At 41.6% G+C, this 26,530-nt stretch overlaps 1 protein-coding gene across 2 annotated transcripts in view; it reads right to left on the reverse strand.

The window, feature by feature from the left end:
- The window catches only part of Frem1 (FRAS1 related extracellular matrix 1), a 150,134-nt gene that overhangs the window by 76,459 nt on the left and 47,145 nt on the right, over positions 1-26,530 (reverse strand). For both annotated transcript variants that reach the window (XM_021160224.2, XM_029476581.1), the window contains exons 7-16: positions 26,267-26,375; positions 24,193-24,324; positions 22,387-22,731; positions 21,242-21,384; positions 16,529-16,725; positions 15,301-15,391; positions 13,905-14,072; positions 11,520-11,728; positions 8,974-9,067; positions 5,722-5,974 (exon numbers count right to left, since the gene is read on the reverse strand). In XM_021160224.2, the coding sequence (XP_021015883.1) occupies positions 5,722-5,974; positions 8,974-9,067; positions 11,520-11,728; positions 13,905-14,072; positions 15,301-15,391; positions 16,529-16,725; positions 21,242-21,384; positions 22,387-22,731; positions 24,193-24,324; positions 26,267-26,375 (1,741 nt within the window). The remainder of the gene's footprint in view (positions 1-5,721; positions 5,975-8,973; positions 9,068-11,519; positions 11,729-13,904; positions 14,073-15,300; positions 15,392-16,528; positions 16,726-21,241; positions 21,385-22,386; positions 22,732-24,192; positions 24,325-26,266; positions 26,376-26,530) is intronic.

The following is a 26,530-nucleotide window of genomic DNA, read 5'->3' on the forward strand; positions in this document are numbered from 1 at the left end:
ACATGATGAACTAACCAGTACGCCGGAGCTCTTGTCTCTAGCTGCATATGTATCGAAAGATGGCCTAGTCGGCCATCACTGGAAAGAGAGGCCCTTTGGACTTGCAAACTTTATATGCATCAATACAGGGGAATGCCAGGGCCAAAAGAATGGGAATGGGTGGGTAGGGAAGGAGGGGGTTATGGGAGACTTTTGGGATAGCATTGGAAATGTAATTGAGGAAAATACGTAATAAAAAATATTAAAAAAAAAAGAAAGGAAAGGAGAAAGAAAGAAAGAAAGAAAGAAAGAAAGAGATAAATGTTAAATTATTCCCATTTATAGATATCATAGCAGACTCTATTAAACATGTTTAGAATGTTTAATAAATCAGTTCAGTACAGAAACAAAACCAACACATACACAGAACACACACAATTCTTTTCTTTCATTTTCTTTTCAAAGTAGTGTTTCTAAACACAAATAGTAAGCATGGTGAAAAGAAAATGAAGGAAGCAACCACCCTCACGATATTAAAAAAAAAAAAAAAAAGAACTCTGCAGCAAAATTATAAAACACTGATAAAAGAAGTGATAGGAACACATAAAAAAACAATATATTCCATGCTCACACTACCCAAAGTGATGGAGAGATTTAATCCCACCACAAAATGTGCAATTAATCATCAGAAAAATGTTCGTCAAGACCACAGTGAGTTATTACCTTACTCAGCTGAACATCCATCACCAAAAGGACAATAAATAACCGAGGCAGAGAAACACAAACACTGCTAAAAGGAATGTAAAATAATAAGAGTTTTATGGTAAATGTTATGCAGATTCCTCAAAAATTATATATGATCCAACAATCCTACTCTTCATTGGCTACCCAAAGGAGATGAAATTTTTATAGAAAAAAGACACTTATATCTTAATGTTTATTGCAGCATTAATCACGATAGTCAAAATGTGGGACCACTCCAGATACCCTTCAATAGATGCATACATAAAGAAAATATATGTTTATGCTATGCCAGCCACAGCAACATAGTTAGAGTTCAAAAACATTTATGTTAAGTGAAACAAGCCAGATGTGGGAAGCAATAACTCAGAAGTAGAAGAAAGAATTGTGGACAGTATCCAGAGAAGGGAAAGAAAAAGAAATGAAGAGACACTTTTACAGCCAGAGAAGTGTGTTGTGGCAGGAGTGTAGAGGATGAGAGAAGGGTCCTTTGTGGAAGAGGGTAAATGGACGGAACCAATGAATAACTATAATACAATCACGGCACTGCCACCTTCTCTTCCTCAGTCCAAACTCACCTCTAGACCACCCCCCACACCTGCTCTCTTTCAATCTCTTCCAGTGTGTGTGTGTGTTCCTAACTACATAAATACAATCTGCTCATCTCTATAATATTACTTGTATACATATGTTCTCAAGAATGACCATTTTAGAATTGGTTAATCAATTGGTGTACTCTTCCCTGGGCAAGATCCTTTCTCACACTCTCAGCATCATTAATAGTCTGTAGTTATTGGTCTAGGATTGAGGCTGCCCGTGTCTAAGATTAAGGCCACATGAGCCCTCTCCCTTCTAATTTAGCTCATCTACAGGAATGATCCTTGTTCGGGTCAAGTTTCTGTAACCATGTGGATGAGTCTTTATAGTTGTAGCTTCTCTAACATTTCACAGCTGACTTTCTGTTCCTTGCTATAACCTTTCAGGCTCTTCTTCCACAATGATCCCTGAATCTTCCGTGCCAGAGTTGTGTTGTAGATGTAGTTAGTTGGGGCTGGGCTCCACGACTCTGCCTTTTCATTGGTTGCTGCTTTCTGTAATTGTCTCCATCTATAGCAAAGAGAAGTTTCCTCAATGAGGGGTGAGGACAACACTTATTTGTGGGCAAGAGCATAAATGTTTAGATTGTTGTCAGGGATTGTACTGGTTTAGCGAAGGAGTGGTTGCAGGTTCTCCTCCAAGATTCATGGCTTCACTAGTCCTAGGTAGTTGGCTGGGTCTCCAGTACCAGGCACGATTTCTTTGTTGTTGAAAGGGTCTTGAGTTGAATTAGAGAGCTGTTGGTTACCACCAAGGTATGTGTACCACTACTGACCCTATGGTTATCATGTCATACTGGTGATTGTTCAGGTTTACAGGAGTCACTGTGGGGTAGAAACACTGTTGACTTCCATCCTTTGGAAGCTTGCATGGCACCTTCTTGGTGGGTACCATGAAAGATAGCCCTCTGGGAGGAGGCCTTAAGGTAACTCCAGTTCATGGCCCTCTGGGCCCTGAGTCTGAAGTGCATGGTGTCTTTAGCCATAGGGACTTCGCTTCTACCTGTGAGGGTGAACAATTCCCCACAGTCATGCCTGCACGCCAACCCAATATAGATAATTCCTCACTGAGACTCTTTTCTGGGTGGTTTTAAGTTGTGTCAAGTTGCCAGTTAAAGGTAATCAGTACAAGTGATAAAAATTAATCAAAACGCTGAAGCAAGGGTTGGAATAGATAAGTTACTAAGGCATCAGATGTTTAATGCCAGGGCTCTTGGTATCAATCTGAATAATGCTAAATGAGTACCAGTGGAGTAAAGAAGTGACATCTGAGGCCGTGTAACATTCAAAGCACCCTTTGAATCTAGTGTTCTTCCTAATCTAACTAAGAAATCTATGTGAAATCATTTCCACAGTGTCCTCCTCAGCCTTATTACTTAATAGTTCCTTGTATGGACATCACACTGGAAGAGATGCAGATGTTTGTAAACCTGCCTTTTAGCATTTGGAAGGCAGTGTAAGAGAACATGGTTCATCCTACTGTGATTTACCTTGCTTTATGAGCCTGCCAAAGATATTTCAATTATTCAATAAACAATAACATTGGTCTTTGAATCCCTTCCTTCTAAGACTATTTGAGATCTACAGTGGAGGTAGGGGGCAGTACACAAGCTTGAGGCTGGTCTGGGTTACACAGCAAATTTGTCTACATTTTGCCATGTGTGATGGTTTGTATATGCTCGGCCCAGGGAGTGGCACTATTAGAAGATGTGGCCCTGCTGGAGTAGGTGTGTCACTGTGGGTGTGGGCTTTAAGACCCTCAGCCTAGCTGCCTGGAAGCCAGTATTCTGCTAGCAGCCTTCAGATAAAGATGTAGAACTCTCAGCTCCTCCTGCACCATGCCTACCTGGACACTGTCATGTTCCTGCCTTGATGCTACTGGACTGAATCTCTGAACCTGTAAGCCAGCCCCAACTAAATGTTGTTTTTATAAGAGTTGCCTTGGTCATGGCATCTGTTCACAGCAGTAAAACTGTAACTAAGACACCATGTCCTAAAAACCTGTGTGAGATTGAATTCAAAAATAGGGGACTAATATCATTGGTGGGAGGAGTTGAAGACAGCATAGCATTCAGGCTCTGGCATGATTTTTGCAGGCTGTTTTTATTGAACTTTACAGGGAGAATTAGGAGCTAAATGAAGAGGAGGCAGATGTGAAATGTGCACTTCATCAAGGAATAGAATATGCTGTAAACTATGAACAAAACAAGTCTCAGTACATGGCTGCAGTTTTAAAAGGTGGCATCATACTTTGATGAGGAAATATGGCATGTGGCTGAATGACACTACATTTCAGGAAGCAACAAAACCTCGTGGGTGGAAGGATCTAGAGCATAAAACTGCAAACTCATTTAAAAGCCGTTGTTTGTTTGTTTGTTTGTTTGTTTGAAGAGAAAGCCATGGGAGTGCCATGCATGCTTGACCATAATGGCCTAGGAAGACATTTTTCAAGATTCTGCCACACAGGCATTCAGAGGCTGTTTTCATTATGGTCCAGGACCACCAGGCTACTGAAGATGGCAGCCAGCCTTGGCTCCATCTCTGTAGTGCTGGGTTTACTGGCACACCCAATTCATGTGTAAAGAGATCGTGGAGGCATGCACTCCGATTTCAAAGGAAAGCCTGTGAGACATGTCTCCCAGTTTAAGGCAGTGTTTGGGAGTCAGTGGGACCTTAAGAGGCTGAAGCTAGCTGGGAGAAGTAGGTAAGTATTAATAGGTGGACTTTGGAGGTCACAGCTCAGATCCTGGCTCCAGGCTTGTTCTTTGCGTCTTGAGCTGTCATGTGAAGACATGACACTCTGCCTCAAGCCCCTGCCACCAAATGAGATTCTCTGTCATGCCTTTGTGGCTGTGAATAGCTGACAAACCCTCAGAAATCAATGCACACAATGTCTTCCTTCCCACCAACTGTTTCTGTCAGGTATCTGTCCCAGTGACTCAACAGTAAGTAATACAGTGTCCTACTCAGTCAGCCTTTCCATGCCCTCTTACTTCCTCCATAGAATTTTCAGACTAAAGAGACTATAAACAGGAAAACTGTGATAGTGTTTGATTTAACTCCAGCAAGAGGAAATAATGCATGATACCATTTCCAGGCAAATGTTACTTAGATCTAAGTAGATGACTTTCGGTTTCAGTTGCTGTGATGAAACACCATGACCAAAAGCAACTTGAGGAAGAAAGGGTTGATTTCTATTACCCTCCCATATAAGAGTCCATCATCAAAAGCAGCCAAGACAATAACTCGAACACATCAGGAACCTAGAGGCAGGGGCAGATGCAGAGGCCATGGAGCGATACTGCTACTGGCTTGCTCCTCAAGGCTTGCTCAGTCTGCTTTCGTATAGAACCCAGGACCACCAGCCCAGAGGCGACACCATCCACATCAGTCAATAATTAAGAAAATGCTCTACAGGCTTGCATACAGGCTGATCTGATGGAGGCATTTTCTCAACATAAGGTCCCCTTTCCCAAATGACTCTAGCTTGTGTCAAAATGACACAGAATTAAGCAGGAAAGAAAATATGCAAAGAAGGACATTGTGCAGTGTCACTAGGCCATGATCATCCTTTCATGTGGAAGAGTCCTTCCATCTGTACACTTAAGCTAACAGTTCTTTGACACAGTCTAGACTATACTCCACTATGGCCCATGGGACTCAGTGCTGGGCCTTGCAAATATCAGATGCTAAATTAATATTTTCTTACGTTTTTTTTTTGTTTTTGTTTCTGCTTTTCAAGACCAAGTTTCTCTGTGTAACAGCCCTGGCTGTCCTGGAACTCACTTTGTAAACCAATCTGGCCTCGAACTCACAAAGATCTACTTCCTTCTGCCTTCCAAGTGCTGGATTAAAAGAATGCACTACCACCCCCAGCTTAGAGTAAGTATTTTCTTTAACTGAACACGTCACAAGGTGGGAAGAAATGCCAACATAGTAACAATGCATTGAGATAAAATCAATGGGAACCCAGTCTTACAAACATGCATTTGTGCTCTGCCTGTCATGAACCATCACAAGACATCATCTTGCTTTCAAGGAACTTAGAAAGGAGACTAGTTACTTATATATAGGGAGTTGGATCGTGGTCATGACATGTAATGATGTCATTGCTTTAGGTGGCTTGCAGTTGACTAAAAAAGGACTTGGGGTGGAGGTGGGGGTGGGGGCAATGACCAAGTGCAGCTGCTCTTTCTACATGTTCTGAAATTCACTATCAAACTCAGGTCAGAAGTATCTCTGCCCATGGTGGCCGTGCTTACTAAGTGTGGTGCAGGCTGCAATCTGCTTTATCTTTCATTGCAAAAAAAAAAAAATAAGTAAATAAGATTGTAATGTTATGTGAGCCCATGACAAGGGGTGGCGTTGACTTGAATGCCTTTACCAGTCACAGGTGGTCACATACCTGTATGTTTGTATGTCACAGCTCCTGAGATGACATCTCCCTGAGAGAACCTGTCCACGTGGAGTCCAGCCTTTCTCACCACTCCATGCTGAGGCTCTCGGGCAATCAGAAACAGCAGTTCTAAGTCATCGCTGTCTGCATCAGTAGCAGAAATGTATTCAGGAGTGATGGTCACCTCTCCACCCTCTGAGCAGTGCATCATGGGGATGAGGTCAGCCTTCAGAACAGGTGGCTCATCATTCACAGGGAATACCTAAGCAGGAACAAAAGATTACACGTTCAAGGAAAAGAAAGAAGTGACAAATGTCCCCACTGGAAAACCATAGCTCACAGTCACAGTGACAGGCATTTTTCATCTTCTGGACGCATGGAACAATAGCCATGGAATTTGGCCAAAGCAGCCTGAGCATTTTTTTTTCTTTTTTACTTTCTCCATTGGTTGAGGGATGCTCCACATGAGAGATGTCTTAGACAGGAATGGGAAACTGCGGTTATAGCTGGGAACTCAGAGAACCCATTATTTTCAGAAGACAAAGGAGAAACGCAATATAAAGCACTCGTCCCTTTAACACAGGGACTCTTTCATTAAATTCATACACACTCCAGAATAATTCTGATGCATGTACATCCACAACATCAAAGTTATTTTTATTTTAAATCACCTGGTGACTCAAAGCTTTCTGCCACCTTCAGTTTCTGGCCACCCACGGATTATCCTTGGGTCCCACAGTAAGCCACAGCCTCATGTCAAACACCTTGAGTGACAGGTTACATTCCATGACCATTCAATCAGCTCCAGGTTTTATCTTGAAAAAAGTATTTTTCTCTCCCATTCATGGAAAGCAACACGAGGGTGTACTGGGTCTCGAGATTTAAAAAAGAATATGTAAAATCATAAAATGTACATCTGTGCGGTAGGAATGGAGGGTTCACAGCCACAGTCTGATGCATGCTACAAGAGTTTCTGGTTGGTTGGTTGGTTGGTTGGTTGGTTGGTTGGTTGGTTGGTTGGTTATTTGTTTGTTTGCTTGCTTGCTTGTTGCTTGCTTGGTTTAATTTTATGGCTGTTTGGCTGGTTGATTTCTTGGTTGGTTTGGTCAAATCTGGCCTTTGAGCCTGTGTACCCTTCCAGTCCTACACATCCTTCCACATACTTCAGCCAAAGCAATCTTCATAAAACATCAAGCTGTTGGCCTGCAGGAACCTTGCGTGCCCCCACCCCAACCACCCCGCACCCCCGCCATGCTTCTCTGAGCAGTCTCTGATGTGGCTGCTGTGGCTGCCTTCACTTTCCTACCCCACTTTTACTGGAGCACACATTCCCTCTCACCATCTCCTATGGCCTCTGCCTCACCCCTTGCACCTGCCCAGGACATTGCATCTCCCTCTCTCTGTGCAGCTAATTTCTGCCTCGGATCCCATGTGTGTTTTCCAGGGAATGCTTCCCGATCACTCAGTTTAATTAAGAAGCTTCAATTACGTATGCTCCTGTTCATAAAACACATATACATTTTAATCAATTATCTTTGTGATTATCCAGTTAGTAGCTGTCGGCATCTGTGGTCTGTAACTTCAAGAATAGGAACCTCATTTATCTTGCTCATAATTGTTCTACAAGCATCGAAGACCCCACGTATATTACAGAATGTGCTTATTAAATGTTTGTTGAATAAATAAATGAGTTGCATGGTTTCTATGCATTCAAAGGGTGGTGACTGTAAGGCAGGTACCCAGTGCACCATGACGATGCTTTCCTGTCAAGGGCACAGGGATGAGTGCCTAGGTGTTCCAGCTTAGCTCCTTCATCAAAGATTTAAAAAATATAATTGTCTGCTTTCCTTTTGGCCTATGGAGAACAATAATGATCATTGTTCATGTCTTCAGTGAGAACCCATTGAAGACTTACATCATTCTTTCCTGACTGTAAGAAATGTTATCAATTCATTTACATGAATGGTAAATGTAAATGATCATTGTGAGAAAAAGAAAAAAAGAAATCACAAACAACACTTTCCAAAATGGTTTGGTCTGGCTTTCAGGAACCATGCCCTTTAACTTAAAAAGTAGAAATATTCAGTTTCTTTCACCAAGATGCACTGCTGATCACCATACATAATAGGATGATCATATATATGACGGATAACAGACAGGACTGGGATCTTTCCTTTAAAAACAAAAGTATAAAAGGAGCAGGGAGGCTTTCTTTGTATGTGAAAGTTTCCCAGAAAGAAAATATTCCTCCTGGAAGCTGAAAATGGCCTCCTGCTTCTAACAGAGGCATCTCAGGCTGTTGTGAGGACCGAGGAGAAGGTGAGAGACAGCTTGCATAGTACCTGCCACAGACAGCAATCAAAACCAGCCAAGAAGAAGCATGGTCACATGGCGAGAAAGAGCATCTCACAATACGCCATTGGGTTCATAACTCAGAACCAGCCGTTCTGGAGTCCAGTGTACTAACTAAAGAGAGAGAATGCCGTCCCTGGATCTTTTTTTAAAACAATCTATATAGATAGTAACACTCTTTATTACCGGCCAGCTATAAAATATCTTACAAATACATAGCAATTTTATATCGCTAAAAATCTAGACCATATTCAGGCAGAGATGGCAGCTACCACGATGAGAACACTAAGTGGTCCTTCGGGGAACATGATAAGCTTCTTGATGAGCAACTATGAACACTTGTACATCACACACACAATGCTCATGCCTCCAGGTACCCACTCAGCAGAGAAGCACCAACGGTCTTAGAAGTCCTTTGAACATGCCTCAACTTTGTCAGCAGACTTTGTCAAAGGAAAAGGAGAAATGCCTTCAAACAGACCACCTACCAGGCTTGTGGTATAGATGTTCCTAATGGAACCCCACAGGCATGGCTTCTTCCATAAGCAAGGAGAACCCCAGTGGTTCTGAACAGTCTTCCCAACTGCTAAGTAAGCTTGAGTGTCACAGTCCAAAGATATTAGTCATGTTTTATACATGGAATGGACCACTTTTTCAATTAAGCATCTGGATTTAAGCTTAGAATGGTTCTAGCTTCAGATAAACTAGGATAGAGGTAGGGAGAGAGAAAAGCGAATATGGCTGTTTCACTAATATGAGCTTTGCCTCCATTGTCTGGGTCCAGACACACACAGGAGTAGCTGGCAACCATTAACTTTGGAGTCTGTGTATTTTGAGTTGTTTTGAGACCCTGAGAGGTCCCCAGAATAGAGACTTTACATTCAAATGACTCAGGGAGGAAAGACCTACCTCAATGTGGAGAACAAATGCTGCTGAATTTGTGCCATCTGTGACCTCCAAAAATATCTCATCCTGAAGAACCTCAGATCCATCATGTTGATACCTGCAGGTAGAGTATGGAAGCTAATCTCTCAAAAAAAAAAATGCATGGGTGTAAATAGAGCCCTGCAACACAAACACCCCTCCTTAACCATGGCAGTGACCTTCAGTGTAACACATACACACACATACACACACACACACACACACACACACACACATATGAAAAGAGGCAGCTTAAAACTCTAAATGCAAAGATATATTATCACTCAAGATCCCTAACTGTAAAATTACTCTACCTGGGAAAACATTGTGCATACATTGGTAATTTGTCCCCCAAACACAAAATGGCCTTTTTGGAGCTGGAAAGAGAGCTTAACAGTTAAAACTCTGAGGGCTCTTACAGAAGACCTGAGGTCAGTGACCAGCAGCTCACAACCACCCTTCCAGCTCAGGAGGGCTCTGATGTCTCTGACCTCCATCGGTGCCTGGACTCACATGAACATATCCACATATTTGCATATGTATGCACATGCATGCACAATAACAGAGACACATGTAATTAAAAATAATCTTGAAAAATAATTCTTAGAAGGCAGTCTTTCAATGGCCTCTGACAACGGTAAGTATTTGGCCTGGGATCTGTGTAATACTTTAACACACTGAGTGGAAGCAGGAGTACTCCAAGATGAAGTGGAACACTTTAAGGACTCTGTGATCCCTGTAGCACCCATCTTTCCTCCTGCGCCCTGTAGCTGTCCATTCCTCTCTGCAGCCTTCATCTATGAATTAGGTATCATCTCCCTCCATCATATCCCATGTTCCATTTATAAGCTCTCTATGTCAGCTGTTAAAGAGTCTCACATCTCCTCAGGATTACAACACATTTATTTGGTCTAACGTTGGCCATATCTTTCTCTTAATTCTTAGCCACGTTTAAAAAGAAATTGTATAGTTCCAGGCTTTTCACACACTCTCTAGCCCACTATGTGATACTCAGTTAGGTGTAAGTAGCTCCTGAATTTAACTGGGCCATTGATTTGTTCATAGTAACAAATGGAATTATGCCCTAGGGATTGAAAACAAAAGTTTTAACAAAAAAGTATCGTATATTGAATCTATATGACTACTCTTATATGAATAAAAGGAGAATGTATCTTATTCAAAATGGGTCACCAGTATAGTGGTAATGGATTTAATGCCAGTGGCAGGAAGCCTACATTGTCATACCTTTGTCTACCACTTTGCCTTCTCTGATCTGTTTTTCCGTGCTTCTTACTACTTTTGTCAAAAATGATCATGAATTATAATGTGCTAATCCATTTCACAACGCTGCCATCCCTAAAACAGCTAAGTATATCTGAGTGGGCACATGTAAAGGGTATTAGTGGAGGCAGCAGGTCTTTAAAACCTCACTCCTGAATATTAGCAAATGCCTCAGCATCTTTGTGCTCAGTTCTGCCACCCTGAGAACAGAATGATGCACCTCATCAGACCCAATGACTGAGGTTAAATGATGTTAATAAATACTTACTTGCAATTCTCTAGGAAGGTGAGTAGACATAGAATTCTAGCTAATACTTTGTTGTTGTTGTTGTTCATCTTAGCACTACCTAAACACATCTTTTTTAACATGTCGGGAGGAGCTGAGATCTCAAAATCCAAACTATAAACAAAACAGGAACATTTTAACGGAATAGGTGAATAGTGACAGAAATCATGAAGAATTATATCTCTGTGATGTAACTGGGCCACCGAGTTTATGTAATCTTATATGAAGCTTCCAGTCCCTAGTGAACTTCCAGGCTCAAAACCAAACATTTGACGAGAACCATTTCCTCCCACATGTCACTAAGAAAGCATGAGATGTCCATTTGTCAGAGTTGGTAAGTGAAGCGCTAGCACGGCTGGCTGACTGGCTGTTACTTTTAAATAGTTTGCATTGGTTTTAGGAGATGCTTCACGTGATGCTGTGAAAAAGAGTTCTTACAACTGTGTCAGGTAGAGGAAGTGAAGCTTTCAAACGGGAGCCACTGTGAGGCCAAGAGGCAGAGCTGCACTAGGCTGGCATTGAACTCACAGTCGTCCTGGTTCAGTATCAAGCACCAGGATTCAAAGGATAGACTACCATATCTGGCTGATGAATACGTTCTAGCCCTGATATTCCATGGTTATGAAATTGCCTTTGCTAAGAGCCAACTTCAATTAGCTGCACAGATTATTTTAGTCTCTACAGAGTTCGTGATATGTGCCATTGTAGCAAAATTAATATTCATGGCAATTAATTTTTATTGCACAAATATTCATAAACCCATTCCCTCTGCTATAGTAAGCCAGAAAGAGAAAAAAATGACTGGTGGAAAATGAAGTTTTCTTTTTTACTTCTTTGATTTTCAACTGACCCTTAACAATATGGCATATTGTTCTAGAAAGAATTAGACAGCTTCTTTCCCTTCACTGTGTTTCATGGTTGATCCAGATAGAAAGCATAGAAGGGAAACACAAAATCTTCTAACCAAACTTTTAAGGTATTGAGGTCTTGCCAAGAAAATGTGCCTCTTGGGTTTAGAGGAAATCCGTCCAGCTCTACCCCACCATGCAGAGGCATCTCCTTAAGAGAGAGGCTGATGCTGTCCAGTGGGGTGTCCACATCAGAAACCAAAATGTGCTCTGTGCTGATGGTGCACTGACCACCCTCGGCCACTCGCAGGGTGTTGGTGAATACCTAGAAAGAAGGAAGGAGACACTCAAGACCTTGTTCCATGAGGTATCCCTGAACACAGAGGTCATTGGATCCCTAGAAAGCATCCAGTACCATCTTCAAGGGCCAATTAACTTAAGCATGTTTCTAAGGAGATTGATTCACAGCTGAATAATTTGTCTAAAATCACTTTAATTGAATTTCATTTCCCATTCCAAGTGTTGACACATACAGATACCAAGACAGACCCCTAACTTGGAAGTGCACATGCTTCAAGTGTCTCAGAGCCTCTGTAGCAAAATCAACAAAGGGGACAGAGCCACGCTGAACTGAGGGAATAACTCCCAGCTTCATTCACTCAACCTTTGCCAAGTGCCTCTGAGGGAAAGGATCCACCTCTCTCGGTTTTTAACCCTAAAAATTCTTTAGAACTTGGGAAATTGATGAAGACTCCACTCTGTTTTGCAGTGAGAACTGGGAAACTGACAGCAAGAGAGTTACATCCATGAGACTATTTCTTTTACAGTAAGTTCAAATATTAAAAGCCTGAGGCTTCATAAGGAGCACTTTGGAGTCTCCAGATTTGCATGGTGTCAACATGCCCTAATGATTGCTGTCAACTCGATTTCATATTGTTCTAACTCAATTTCTAATACTCTCGGTTCTTTGAAGCACTATTTCATTCGTCCCTCGCCTGTAAACAAAAGAGAGAAGTTAGTCTCCAAGATAGCCCGAAGACCTCCACCTTCTTTCAAATGAAGGTAACTCTTCAATCTGCCTCATAATTTCCTCATAAAGGGCATATTTCTTTGAGGTTAGGCTGTTTTGATTTCTCAGCAAGTGTTATAGGGAAAGCTTTGGTTTGGTTCAGGATCTAAAACATATGAATTTCCGGAAAAGGGAGGTCTAACTGAAATCTAACCAAGTTCATTCCATAGCTACTCTGACTTATTTTCACAAGAATTAGGTCAGGTTCCCAGCAGGGAAGGAGCCCCAGATGGAGTTAATGTAGATGTCTTAGCTGCAGCTCGTCAACACTTCTTCAACCACAGATTGCAAGCTTGCCATCTTGAGAAACTGGGCTGCTGTCACAGTGAGTGTAGTGCCTTGGTGGGGACTCTGCAACTTAACAGTGCAACCTGCCTTGTATCCATGGTACCTGTGGCTAAGTGCTGGTAGAGCTCTATATTTTCCAGAGAAACCCCAAGTCAGCCTTCTTAAGAAACCTCCTGACTCTTCAAGGTTCGCAATTTAAGAAATATTATTTATATTTGTTATTATATTATTTATGATATTATATTATAAATATAGTAAATAAAATATTATTTAGACCCATCAAGCGATTTCTGCATGTTGAATAAGTACCTTCCCTTGGGCCTTCCAGGAAGCAGTCTGTTGGCTGACCCGAGGCAGGTGCTGGACAACCAGGAGAGAGAGCGTCAGGGCTGGCTATATTCTCATAGGTAGATAACAGGGAAATTCACCCTTTTCCTAGGGAAAAAAGCCAGGAGTGCCTCTAGTCCCCTGGTCTATAACAAATGGGGGATAGTGGCCCTTTGTCTTTCCCCTTTTAAGGGGGAAAATTCCAATAACAGTCACACTAATCAAGTATAGTAGTCTGAAGTGTGTGTGTGTGTGTGTGTGTGTGTGTGTGTGTGTGTGTGTCTCACAGGGGGGGGGGGGGGCAAAAAAAAAAAAAGCCTCTCAAAGTGAAACAGCCTCAGAGAAGACATAGTAGGTAGCAAGGCCTTTATAGTTTGGTTGAAAGAAAAACCAAGGCTCCATAAGACTTCCATGGATACTGAGCAGTGGCACTGGGTAAGAAGAAAGGGTAGCCATCCTAATTCATTTTGGGAAATTAAAAAGCTTCTTTGGAACACACAGCAGCATAGCTGGCCTGCAGTGAGAGCAAATAGGTTCTTCTGGTTGCTAAGAGACTCATCTTTTAATCTCCTTCTCCTGATCAACAGCCGGAGCTCAGCAGAATGAAAGAGGTTTTGATCAGGCTTTGAAAACAATGCCAAATTCAACACTGAAAAATTCTCACCTTTCAGATAGGAAGTCCCATGAGAAAAAGAGTCTCCCACCCACACTCTCCCACCCACACCCACCCCTTTTTAATCTATACTGCAGCTAGAGAATGAAAACATTACTCTTTCTCTCTCACTGCTTCTGGCCCACCACGTCAAACACCGCATACCTCGGGAACCTGGTTGTCCACTGGGAGAACTGTGATGTTGAAGCAGATTCCATGCAAAGCACCTCCATGCTGGTTACTGACAGACACTGTGAACTGCACATGTCGAGGGGAGGGGCCTATATCTTGCATGGGTGGCATGTAGGCCACTTTCATATGGTTCACGGCATGCTGTGAAGCAAATTGAGATGGACACGTATGCTGATTTGCAGAGATCAGAATCAAGCCCTCCAACAATGTTAATTGATATGGAACATGCTAAATATCACCGTAGATGGAAAGATTCCCAAGGCTCTATTCTGTAAGCCACATTGTCTGCACATAAAAGGAAATGGATGAAGTCAGGAAGTCTATCAAATGATGGAGTCCAAGAACCTCTGCAAATGTAAGCTCAGACTTTACCCTATTCTACCCTGCAGTTCTATACTAATACAAGCTGTGTGTGCCTGCAATGCCCCTGTTTGCATATTACTAAAGGTGGTGAAACAGTAGCACTTAGCACATTTACAACTTGTAATTGTGAAGAAACCAGACATAATTAGCCCAAAACCACAGATGTCTGATGCCTGAACATTCATATACCAGACTCATATTGGGTGTGCAGAGGAGGAGAGCTCACTGGAGGAAGCAGAGGGATGCTGAAGGATTTGGGAGGGTGGTTAAGTATTATGGAATGAGCTGCATCCCCAGAAAATGACATAATAAACTTGGAATTGTGAATGTATTTAGACATAGGGCCATTACAGATGCATGTAAGGGGAAATTTTTGAGTAATGTGGGTCCTCAATCCAATACAACTGGACCCCTTGTAAGAGGAAGAGACAGATTGGGGAGCCTTGACTGACAGAAGGCAAAGCTGAACATGATGTAGCTACAAGCCTGGGAATATTAAAAGAAAAAAAACTGCTAACGAAACACTAGATGCTAAAACACACAGAGGGAGAGATGTCTACAGGGCTCAGAAGAATACAGCCAGCCAATGCGACAATCTCCACACCTCTAATTTCCAGAGGTACAGGGAAAACAGGGCCTCTGTTCTGAACTACAAAGTGTATGGCATTTTGTTATGGCCACAGTGGGAAACTAACACAGTAAACAAATGCATGGCCTGCATAACACAGTAGACATACGCATGGGTCCTGAAGTCGGTGTCCTGCCACTGGCAAAATGATGCAAAGCTTATGGATTTACAAGAAATTCTAAAATTACACTCAACTTGATGACGCCTTTCAAACAGATGTTATATATTTACCAGATGTGTTCAAGCACAAGGATAAAGACAGGAGAAACTGTGGCAGAAGTGACTGGGTAGCAGCTCAGACACAGCACTGCATACAACACACCTGCTCTGAAGGTAATTACATATTGTGTTAGCCAACATTTTTACAAATTTTCATACCTGAGTAAATGAACTTAGCCCTGGGGCTGTCGGATTTTTGGTTAGCTTTGGTATGCTGTCCACCATGAATAGCTTCCCAGCATCCAAGTGTCTAAGAAAAATGCAGACCACATAAGCTTATTTTTTTTCAGCTAAGAAAAATTAAATCAAATCACCCACCATTGCTGAGAGCATGAAGATCCTTGTGCCCACAGATCAACAAGGAAACCAGAAATGTTAAGCATACGGGATTATCCTCTCAAAGGAAAGGATGTATAACCTGTCCTTCCATCCAGAAGGCTGGGAATTGGAGATGATTAACAGCTTATTGATCTGTGTTATCTGTGGGGCTAGGCCATATGAAGCTCTCACAACCAGAACCACAGGTCGCTAATATCTCAAATAACCTCTACACTATCTGTGTGACCAAGATCACGCCAGATCCTTTCCTAGGCCCTTCAGGTAATACAGGTAGCCTATCTCCAGAACCCATTGAGTTACAATCTAATTCCACCTCCTTGTGCTCCAGAGATTGTATTACACCAGGAAACTTTTTCCATAATTATACTATGCTTTAAATATGCTGACAACAAACCACCTGGTGTGAGACTCTATTAGTTTGATCCAAACTAAGTCAGGCTCACCTCGTCATGGTTCATGACCCTGCCCACCATGATGCTTGCAAAGACCCCTGCATCGGAATCCATTTTTTAAAAAACACTTCATTGTGGGAAGAAAGCAGAGACTTTCAGTCTCTTTATATTGGGAGCTTATAGCATCAAGTTCAGCATTATCTATGCCACCCTCATCATGACAGAACAAAGTTTTTTGCTGTCTCATGGTTAAAAGGAATCCTTAATTTCCTCCCAAGTGTTTCCTCACTTGAGTATATGACACGAGCCTAAGGAATATTTATGCTACCATTTTGAACTGAGATCATAAAACATGAACACTGAATAGCCTGCCGTATCTAAAAATATTGCATTGCAGACATAATAATGCTTTTCTTTAAAAAAAGAAAAAATAAGGATTTACTTTAGAAAAATGGTATTTAGACTGTTTCACACTGTGCTGAAAACTACAAAGTGCATGGCAGTCACTAATTATCACTCACTCAGTTATGGTAAAGATGAATTTATGATAAAAGTGAATGCTAAATCGGATGTAAGTTCAAGTCTACCCAATGAAGCAACTGAATCACGCTGACACTGCTAAACCAGCGGGTCATATAGTAGCTTTACAAGGACACCTGTGGCTGAAGGAGAAACATGGAGGGCGTGTTACTGTGTAGATGAGTTCCCCATCACGGGATTCCATGTCTAGGAAATGTAGGTGCTTTTTAGTGATGTAGGCCACCTCTGTTTCCTTGACAACCAAATGCCGGGAAGTGCCAGGAGCTTCTTTAGGAAGCTGGTCATCTACTGGAGTGATATGAATTGTCACCACCTGGAATGAAAACGCACAGCTCTATTAAATTGAAATACATGAAAACACCAAAGAGAGTGCCCCAGGATCACCCTGGAACAGTTAAGATGACTTCTCCAAACTGTCATTGATGAAATACTTCTGTTGAGTGATGTAGAAACTACTAAGGCTTCATTCATTTGGTTTTATGTTTTAAAAATATAATCATCACATCAGACATGGTGACACTCAACTTTGATCCTGGCACTCAAGAAGCAGAGGTGGAGGATCTCTGTGAGTTCAAGGCTAATATCAAGTTCTAGGATAGCCAGAAAAACACACACACACACACATTTATATATATAAATTCACAACTCAACCTAATCTATTAGAAGTGTTCCTAATTTCTAATCCATTAGAAAATTGACATGAAGACAACAAAGTACAATCTTGATTTTATTTTCCCATCTCCTTTCTAGTAATAACCTATGCGTCTCTGTTTCCTCCCTCTACTCCATCATTAATCCTGGACCCCTTGTTGTCACTCTTGGTTCCTTCCCCACCCGCATCCCACCTATTGCCAAATTTCCTGTACCACTCATAGTTTCTTCCTTATGTGGTTGCAACAACTCTAACTCCTTGTTCTCCTATACTTGCTATTCTACACTTTTTATTAACTTGCATTAACTTAAAAACACACAAGTCAAATGAGTTAATTCACTTCCTCCGAAACCCTAAAACAGCCATCTAGAGGTAACATTCCTCTAACTCTTTAGCATGACTTCAAAGATCTTTCTTCAACTTTTTTTTTATCGCCTCTCAATATAAATGCAACACTCTGGTGGCACTTGGTGGGTGGACTCCCTTCCCCTCCCTCAGATCATATCATATTGTCTCTTCAATCCCATGCTCTCCTCTCACTGTCGCTAAGAAGCCAGATATTTTTGCTCTTATAGGATCTTCTGGATTCATCTTCAGTTTCTCAGCTGGAACTGTCACTGAACCTGGTTTATCCCTTGCAATTCCATTGAGGGTTTGTGTTCACCTCCAAGGTCCATCTTGGAACTTTGCCAGCAATGCAACAGTATTGGGATGATTAGATCAGAGGGGATATGCACCCATGAACAGGTTGGATGCATTTGAAGGGGAAAGCTTGTCCTTCTATCCTTTTATGCCTTGCATGTGTCCTCTTAGGAAGACACAGTGACAAGGTACCACCTTGGAAACAAAGAGCTACTCTCACCAGACAGACAACAACCTGGATGCTACCTTGGCCCTGGACTTTCCAGTCTTCTGATGGTAAGAAATGTTTCTGTTGTCTATAAATTATCCAGTTATAATATTAGAGTGATTAAAAACTAAGGCCGGTTATCAAAATAAAAGACTACAAAGACAATGATAATTCTAGTCTCCCGAATCTGTGTCATGATTTTCCCCCACCTACAGTATTTTTCTAATCTACAAAGTTCAGAAATTCTCTATGGACCCTCACAGCGATAGTGTGGATCGGTGAGGCTCTCCTTAATTGAAAAACTGGATTTAATAAGGAAACAATAGTTATTGTGCCTTCAAAGAGACCATTTTCCATGCTAATTTATTCTCCAATGTGTTCTTTATGAAGGAAGAATGGAAGAGCGTGCTTTTTATCCCCTGTAGTAATTCTTGGTGGGCGCATTTTTCAACATGCTTTATGATCGCCTAAGTTGGTGTGTCTTTACATATTTATGCATGCTCAAACAATTAGTGTATGTGTCTGTGGGCAAGAGAAATTCCATTTTAGCAAACTCCACAGAGAAATAAAAGCATTCTCATTGTGCTGAAATCTGTTCATAACAAAGATATTATTAAGAACCCATTCCCAGGCAGAATGGGAACCAGTTTTCAAAACAGTCACCAGCCACTGTATTCCAGCTTCCCTAAAGTCCTCCAGTGTCCTTGTGACTGCAGCACACACAGACAGATGTACAAGGAATCAGAATAACAAGAAAAAGGTCTGCATGCCAAATGACTCCGTCAAAACCTAACCCTTGGATTCAGGCTCTGTAATCACACTTCACCAGGTGACATCTGACTTCCCTGTAGCATGAATTCTTGATCCTTCATATGCCCTGAGCTCAGATTTTAGCTTAGTCTTCATTTTTCTTTCTTTGAGAACACCCAGTGGTATTTCTCAGTAACAAGAATTACTTGCACTGTTAGGGCTGGCCACTCTACGAACTACAACAGTTTTGTGCAAGCTTTTAGGAAAAGACACTAAATGTTTGTTTAACAGGATGCCTTTTAAATGCTGATGTCAGAGAGAAGTGGAGATGCTGGGTGAAGAGGTGGGATGAACACACAATCTGAGCTAGAAAAACAGTCACCCCTTGGTGTCTGCGGGAAATAGGCTCCAGGAGTTCCACTGCCTCACTATGGATCTTGGACTCTGCGGATGTTCCAGTCCCTTATATAAAATCTGCTGTATCTGCATAAAGCCTACCTGTTTCCCTTTGGTACACTTCAAATTACCTCTACATTGTCAGCAATATCTAATATAATGCAACTGTAATGTAAATAGTTATCGTTCATATGGCTTGGGGAATAAGGACAGGTTCAAAACAGAAGTAATTTAAAAATATTATCTACCATCAGTCTGTTGAATCATTGATGGGAAACACAATATACAGAGGGGGTGGGTCAAATGTGTTTAAGAGGAAAAAAACAACAACAAAAATCTAAACCATGTGCTGCATGAACACGAGACAACTTTGTAGCCTTCCTACTCAGACTTTTCCCTAGTCCAGAAATATAAGAACAGCAAAGCAGGGCAAAGTGTTAAATATGTTCCTTCACAACAAATAAAAACATCCTGGGACCGGATAGATGGTTCACTGGTTAAGAGCACTTACTGTTCTTACAGAGGACCTAGGCTCCTAAGAGCACTTACTGTTCTTATAGAAGTCTGGGATTCCATTCCCAGCATCTACATGACAGCTCACAACTGTCTATATCACCAGATCTAAGACATCTGGTGCTCTCTTCTGCCCCCCACAAGCACTTGAACATGCATGTGCATAGTTGTGTGTGCACCACACACAAATAAATAAAAATAAATCATAATAAAAGAACCCATCCACTATGCAGAATAAATGTAGTGCCAGATCTATAGAGTTTAGACTGATTTACCTGCCCAGATTGAGAAATAATTGTTCCAAGAGTTTTCATTAACTTGGTCTCTGTTATAGAGAGGTGTGATACTTCTCTTCTTGTATATGAATAACACGATTTCTTAAATGTTTAACAAGAAAAAAAAGAAGAAGAAGCCTTGAGATCTCAACTTCTGTAAAGACAGTCTTCTAACCATGGCATGATGTCCTAACAACAGCTTCAACAGATGCACGGGAGATTGAGCTACTAAATCAACCACCATCTCCCATAAAAGCTTAACCCGGAAACACCAGGTATGATATACTGATGAAACAAGGGCTGATTACTTTAAAACGATTTGGCTTGTTAGAAAAAAAAAAAGAAGAAGAAGAAGAATCAGACGAATTCACAGCTCTCTTTCTAATGCAGTCCGCAAAGGCGTCACTGACTTCACCAGGTTCCCAGTCTTGTGACGCCATCCTTTCAGATCCTTCCCTTCAGTATGACCACATTAGCAAACAGGTGTACAGCTTGGTCTTTTGCACACTGGCTAATATCTGTGGCTGTAGCTTTCTAGGAACCCATTATAGCAATAGAACACAAGCTTTACGCAGTCTTTCCTAGGGTCAAGAACTGCCAGAGCCCACATATATGCAACCTTTGAAGGTAACAGATATAAAATGACTGTTCACAATATTGTACAAAGTTCATGATCACTTAATTTCAATTGCTTCTTTTGAAATTTGACCGTTCCTCCTCACCACCGTTTCCTCGCAGAGTGCACACAGTCACAGCTGTCCATATGCTACACTGATTCCCATCTCTTAGAATTTCTATGTGATGTTTGCTTCATCTTATTTCTGCTTACTGTAGACTTAAACTATATCCTCTACAGCCAGGCAGATCTGAGATCTTAAAAACAAGAAATGAATCCTTTTCTTTTTTGAGTAGTTTCCAGGTGCTCAGTACTCTCCAAGTCACATGTCACTTTCCCACAATGACTCTTAGGAGGCTTCCTTCTATCACGGGCTTGGAATAAGTAGAGAGGACCAGAGGTTTATCTGTATCGTTGGGAACAGGAGGAAAACTCAACAAGTCTCACCCTTGACTATGTAATTTAAACACTAGCTTTAAAAAAAAAATGTTTTTCTGGGTGTTGAGAAGCAAGTAAATTTGTGAGGTTGTCTGTGTAAGAATTCTATAGCTAAGTGACCTTAGAAACAGTCACTATGTAAACACTTGCAAAGTGCTTTAGAAAAGTGCAGGCATAGTCGTGCGTGGAGTGGGGGCAGGGCCTGCTTATTTTTGCCTAATCCATTGCTTCTCAAACTTTGAATCTTGAAGCCCATTTTCACATACTGCTAAATAACATCTCTTAGAGCTAACACTGCTGTGTACAACTTGAGGACGATGTTCTGAACTGGGCTCTCACCTGTGGCACTGAGAGATTTGGAGGGTCATGGCTGTCCCACAGGACGAATTCAAAAGAATCTTCAAAGATTTCTCCACCAAAGTGACGGTAGTAAATGATTCCACTGAACAGGTCTCTCTGCAGGAAGCCAGGGACAGGATACCCTAAGGAGACCACAAAGTACCATACAACTTAAGGTGTTGACATGCAGTGAAATTCTACTCACTTCTCAATGTCTTCTCTGCCTAGTGTGTTGCATATAGTTAAAGATTTGCATTAAATACTTTTAACAAAACTTAGAGCCGTAATTAAAATTGCCCTCTCTCAATGTGGAGATTAACCATGGAAAATATTTTTAAGGAATAGTTTTCATTTCAAAAAAAAATGCTGAGGAACACTTTTTATTTGATCCACACTATCAAGCTCTTGACACCAAAATGTAAGCAAGTATATTAATAAAATTATTTGAGTAACTATCTAGAATAAACCAAATATTTGTCTTCAGACTTATTTATTCTATTGCCGTCCTTGGCTAACTTAACTTTTAATAGCATGATGGTTATCTTGAGGTTTGGCACCAGAACTATCTAGGTGTACAACCTTGGTCAATACATACTCAATGTATGTCTTAAGCTTCTTTATGGGAATTTATAAAATTAATTATACATATGTATATATATATAAAAAACTTTGCTTCATAAATGTGATGTCTACCCTTACACAAATTTGACCACAACACAAAGTTCTTTTAAAAACATTAAATTCACTGGGCGTGGTGGCACACACCTTTAATCCCAGCACTTGGGAGGCAGAGGCAGGTGGATTTCTGAATTCGAGGCCAGCCTGGTCTACAGAGTGAGTTCCAGGACAGCCAGGGCTATACAGAGAAACCCTGTCTCGAAAAAACCAAAAATAAAACAACAAAAAAATTAAAATCGGAAGCTGGAGAGATGGCTCAGTGTTTAAGAGCATTGACTGCTCTTCCAGGGGTCCTGAGCTCAATTCCCAACAACCACATAGTGGCTTACAACCATCTGTAATGGAATCCAATGCCCTCTTCTGGTGTATCTGAAGACTGCTACAGTATACTTATATACATAAAATAAATAAATATTAAAAAAAAAGATTCATTTCCATTCAAACTGTTGTACCTGCCTAGATCTTACCTATCAGTCTCGGCCCTGGCTTCTTCATGATCTCCCCAGCCTGTGGGAACTTTGTGATATTAAAGAAGATGTAGTCATCACTGGAGTCCATATCTGAAGCTCTCAGCATAGACCCTTGAATCAAGATGGTCTTCCCCTCTTCTAGTTCAATGACGACATTGGTGATGAGGAATGGGGGGCTGTCATCTTTAGGCAAGATGTTGATAGGAAACTTGTGGTGGCTGCTGTGGTGGCCATCGAATATCCTGAAAGCCACAAAGTCTTTAGTGGTATCACTGTCATCGTGATGATAGCGGACAACTCCAGCTTGAAGGTCAGTCACAGTGAAGAGAAATCCTTTCCCCTCTGATGGAGAGAGCAGAGAGGGTACCGAGTGGTCAAGGTGGGGAGCAGAGGCTGCCTCTGAGAAAGAAATCGCTGCATGACAGCAGACTATAGGAAACACTGGCAATACAGATGCCCCTAAACTCACCAGAGGGTTATGCAAGGTAAACCATCATAAACTGGAAATGTTCTAAGTCAAACACATATGCAATAGTCCTTATGACACCCTCAAAATGTAAAAACAAAGTAAACAAGCAAAAACAAAACCATAAGTTAAGGAGAGTCTGTAGCCTGTGCAGTTTAATGAGCACTAGGGTGCTGTATTTAGTGTTGGATACGACCTGTGTAGACTTGCAACAAGTATTTGATACCCTGTGAAACCCGGAAAATAATAGAGTTATAGCTTATTTTAGGTGTCAACTAAGAGATACCAGACAGTTATGGATGTAAGACAAAAATGCAGAGGCATAGTGAGCACTCTATATCATCTATCTATCTACCTATCTACCTATCTACCTATCTATCTATCTATCTATCTATCTATCTATCTATCTATCTATCTATTATCCATCCATCCATTTATATATCCATTTATATTCTCTCTCTCTCTCTCTCTCTCTCTCTCTCTCTCTCTCTCTCTGTCACCTTCTCTCCATGCCCAGACTATGTGGGCCTTTGGATTCTCACCCACCTTGTTTTGTTTCCCAGGGCTTTGATAGGACCGAGAATTATTTCATCAGCTATCCTAGTTCTCAAATCCTGGAGCAGGACTGAATTACTCGATGGGCTTTTCTGTACATAAAGAGTAATTCTTTCCAGAAAGAGATCGTAGGGTTTCCCAGTCACCATAGACACACACACACACACACACACACACACACACACACACACACACACAGAGTAAGTCATCCTTATATATTTGTGTGCATGCTATTGTTTTTTTTTTGGTAAATCCTGCCAAACATAAGTAGATACAAATGTGTATGTGTGCAGCTATGCTGCGGCAACATGAAAGAACTGGTACATCAGTAAGTCTCTGATAAATATGGGTGAACTCTTAGGTCATGGCCATTGTGGCATCAAGCATAGGGAAGCAATCTTTCCAACTAGCAGCATCGGTACCAAATCGGAAACTATTAGAAGAGTAATCTCTTGAGCTCTGGCCTGAGCCTACTTAATTGGAAATTCTGGAGATGGGATTCCACAACCCATGCTTCACCCCAGGGTGAGCAATGCTAACGTTTGAAAGGCATCTCTCTAGCTCCTCCCACTCTGTTTTTTGAGAAGAGTCTGTCACTGATATCTGGAACGCATGGATTTGGCTAAGCTGGTTGACTAGGAAGCCCTGGTGCTGGGATTTAAAGCATGCACCACCACACGGGCCTTCTGTGCAGTTCTGAGGCTTAAGCAGTAAGCACATTACCAACTGCATTATCCCTAGTCCCTGGGCTCAATTTTGAATTGAACAGGTCAATCATTCACCTCTTACTGTAAGCCGTCCATGCTGCAGGCCACCAATGGTGACCAACTGCACAGCACCGATGTCATCATTGTCAACTATCTGAAATTGTTCCCAAGTGATGGCCCGAGACTGCCCCTCCAGGAGATTCAAACCTGTAAGAAACACAGAGACATGTCCTATGAAATTCTGTGCATCCAGCATATCTGTTTAAGGCTAATGATTTTTCACTCGTGAACTTATCTCCAAGTTATATTTTTAAACACTTTTCATGAAAATTGAATATCACTTGTGATTTTAGTAAACTTTGCTCTAATTTCAGTCTGACAATTGATTCCTTAAGATGCATCCTTAACTACCTGAAACTAAACACTGAGAACCCATATATCTTACTGAAAAGTTGTGACCAGCTCAGCCGTATCACCTGCTGTAGCTTGGACTATGATTCATCACCTAAAGGCCCACATATTTTAGGCCTGCTCTCCAGGGTAGCAGTATGAGAGAGGTGATCATAGTTTTACGAGGCCTTGGGGCAGATCTTTAAGTCACCATGAGCAAGCCCTTGAAGGGGACTGTGGTGTGCAGCCTCTTCCTCTTCCTCTGTCTTGCTGCTTCTTGCCCATGAAGCTTCACTTCTCCATAAGCTCCTGCCAGTGCGTGCTCTCTCATCAGAGCCCCAGAGTGACAGAGGCAACTAACCATGGGCTGGATGCTCTAGCTGTGCTAACCTTCTTCTTTATAAGTCAGTTGCCTTGGGTATTTGTTACAGAGACATCAGACTAATGCCTGCTGCTCTTCCTTTTCAAGACAGGATCCATAGATGATCTACCTCAAGGTCTGTTTCCTGAGTAAATTGGGCTAAGACATCTATAACTGCAAAATAAATAAATAAATAAATAAACCAACAGCAACAAGAAACAGACAGAAGTGAGAAGAGGGAGGGGGAGAGGAAGAGAGAAAGGGGGAGCCAGAAAGGGAGGGGAGGGGGCAAAGGGGAGGGTGGAGATAAGAGAAAGGCAAGCATATGCAAATGAGTTCCAGGAAGCCTGCTGGGTTCTTGAAGTGGGGCTGGGGACATGTGTACACACAACACAGCATATGTAAGGCATCGTGGATATATCATAGGAGCATCCAAGAAGACTAGAGGACAATCAACACATCAAAATGCTAACAGAAATTCTATCTATATTATATGTAGTGGGAAAAATGAAGAGTTATCCTACTTAGCATAGCCTCTAACTTTTCAATAATAGCAGATACCAAACTCATAATATGTAACACTTCATTTTAAAAAGGATTATAATTTTTGCAGCAACCAAAGCCAGTCCTGCAGCTTCCTTGGTGTATCTGAGCATCATGTATCATACATACAGTTGATCTTATCTCCTCATTAGAACACAGTAACTGCACAAAGTAGCCTTGCTACTCAACTTTGGTTGACCAGGCCCTTCATTTTTCTCATTATCTCTCGAACAGCCAGGATCATAAGCTGAAGCAGAGATTTGAAATTGGACGTGAATGAGTCCCTCCTCCTAGCACAACCCCAGCACTGCTTGGAAGTACATTTTAAATGTCATTAATGTTATTAGTGAAAAGGAAAATTCATTTGCATTCCACATTTGCATCTCATCTAAATGTATAAATCACATTCCCAGTCTACTTGGAATTGAATGGCCGGGTAAAGCCCCCTCTAAAAAGCTGCTTAAGTTCTTATTTACTTATTTTGGTTTCCATGCAACCCAACAAAAACAGGACAGTGGGTTCCAGGCTGCACCTTGCTCCCATCCCTCTGCCAAATCTGAGTTGGAGACCTTGACTTTCTGTCTTACTTTCAGTCAATATCACAAGAGCTACTTTCTCTCTTCATTCAGTTCAAAGGGGTCACTGTTCCGGCCTCTCTCCCAAAGAAGAAATATAGCCTGAAGACCCAAGGGTGCTGGATTTCAGTTTCTCACCAGCTACCAGGAAAAAGAACAGAGCTAACAGTCTGCTGCTCTTGGTCTGTCTCTGTTTCCACTGCCTCATGGATGAAATGGAATAAAAGGAGTTTTCTGGCCCACCCACTTCCTTGCATTTCCCTTCGGACCACACCCACACCTGTATTCCAAGACACCCGTGGTGCATTTGTGTCTGCTGTTCTGATGGAGATGTGGATAGTGATGGGGGCACTCCTCTCAAAGAAGAAGTCGTACACCTCCAGCTCCATCTGGAAACAAACAGATTCGTATGAGCCACACACAGACATACACACACAGATACATATTTACCCACAAATATACAGACACACATTCACACACACATACACACATATACACATATGCACACACTGACTCATCAAAACTTCCATGTGAACGGGGTGTT

This window comes from Mus caroli, chromosome 4, assembly GCF_900094665.2.
Source record: "Mus caroli chromosome 4, CAROLI_EIJ_v1.1, whole genome shotgun sequence".
NCBI classification, from domain to species: domain Eukaryota; kingdom Metazoa; phylum Chordata; class Mammalia; order Rodentia; family Muridae; genus Mus; species Mus caroli.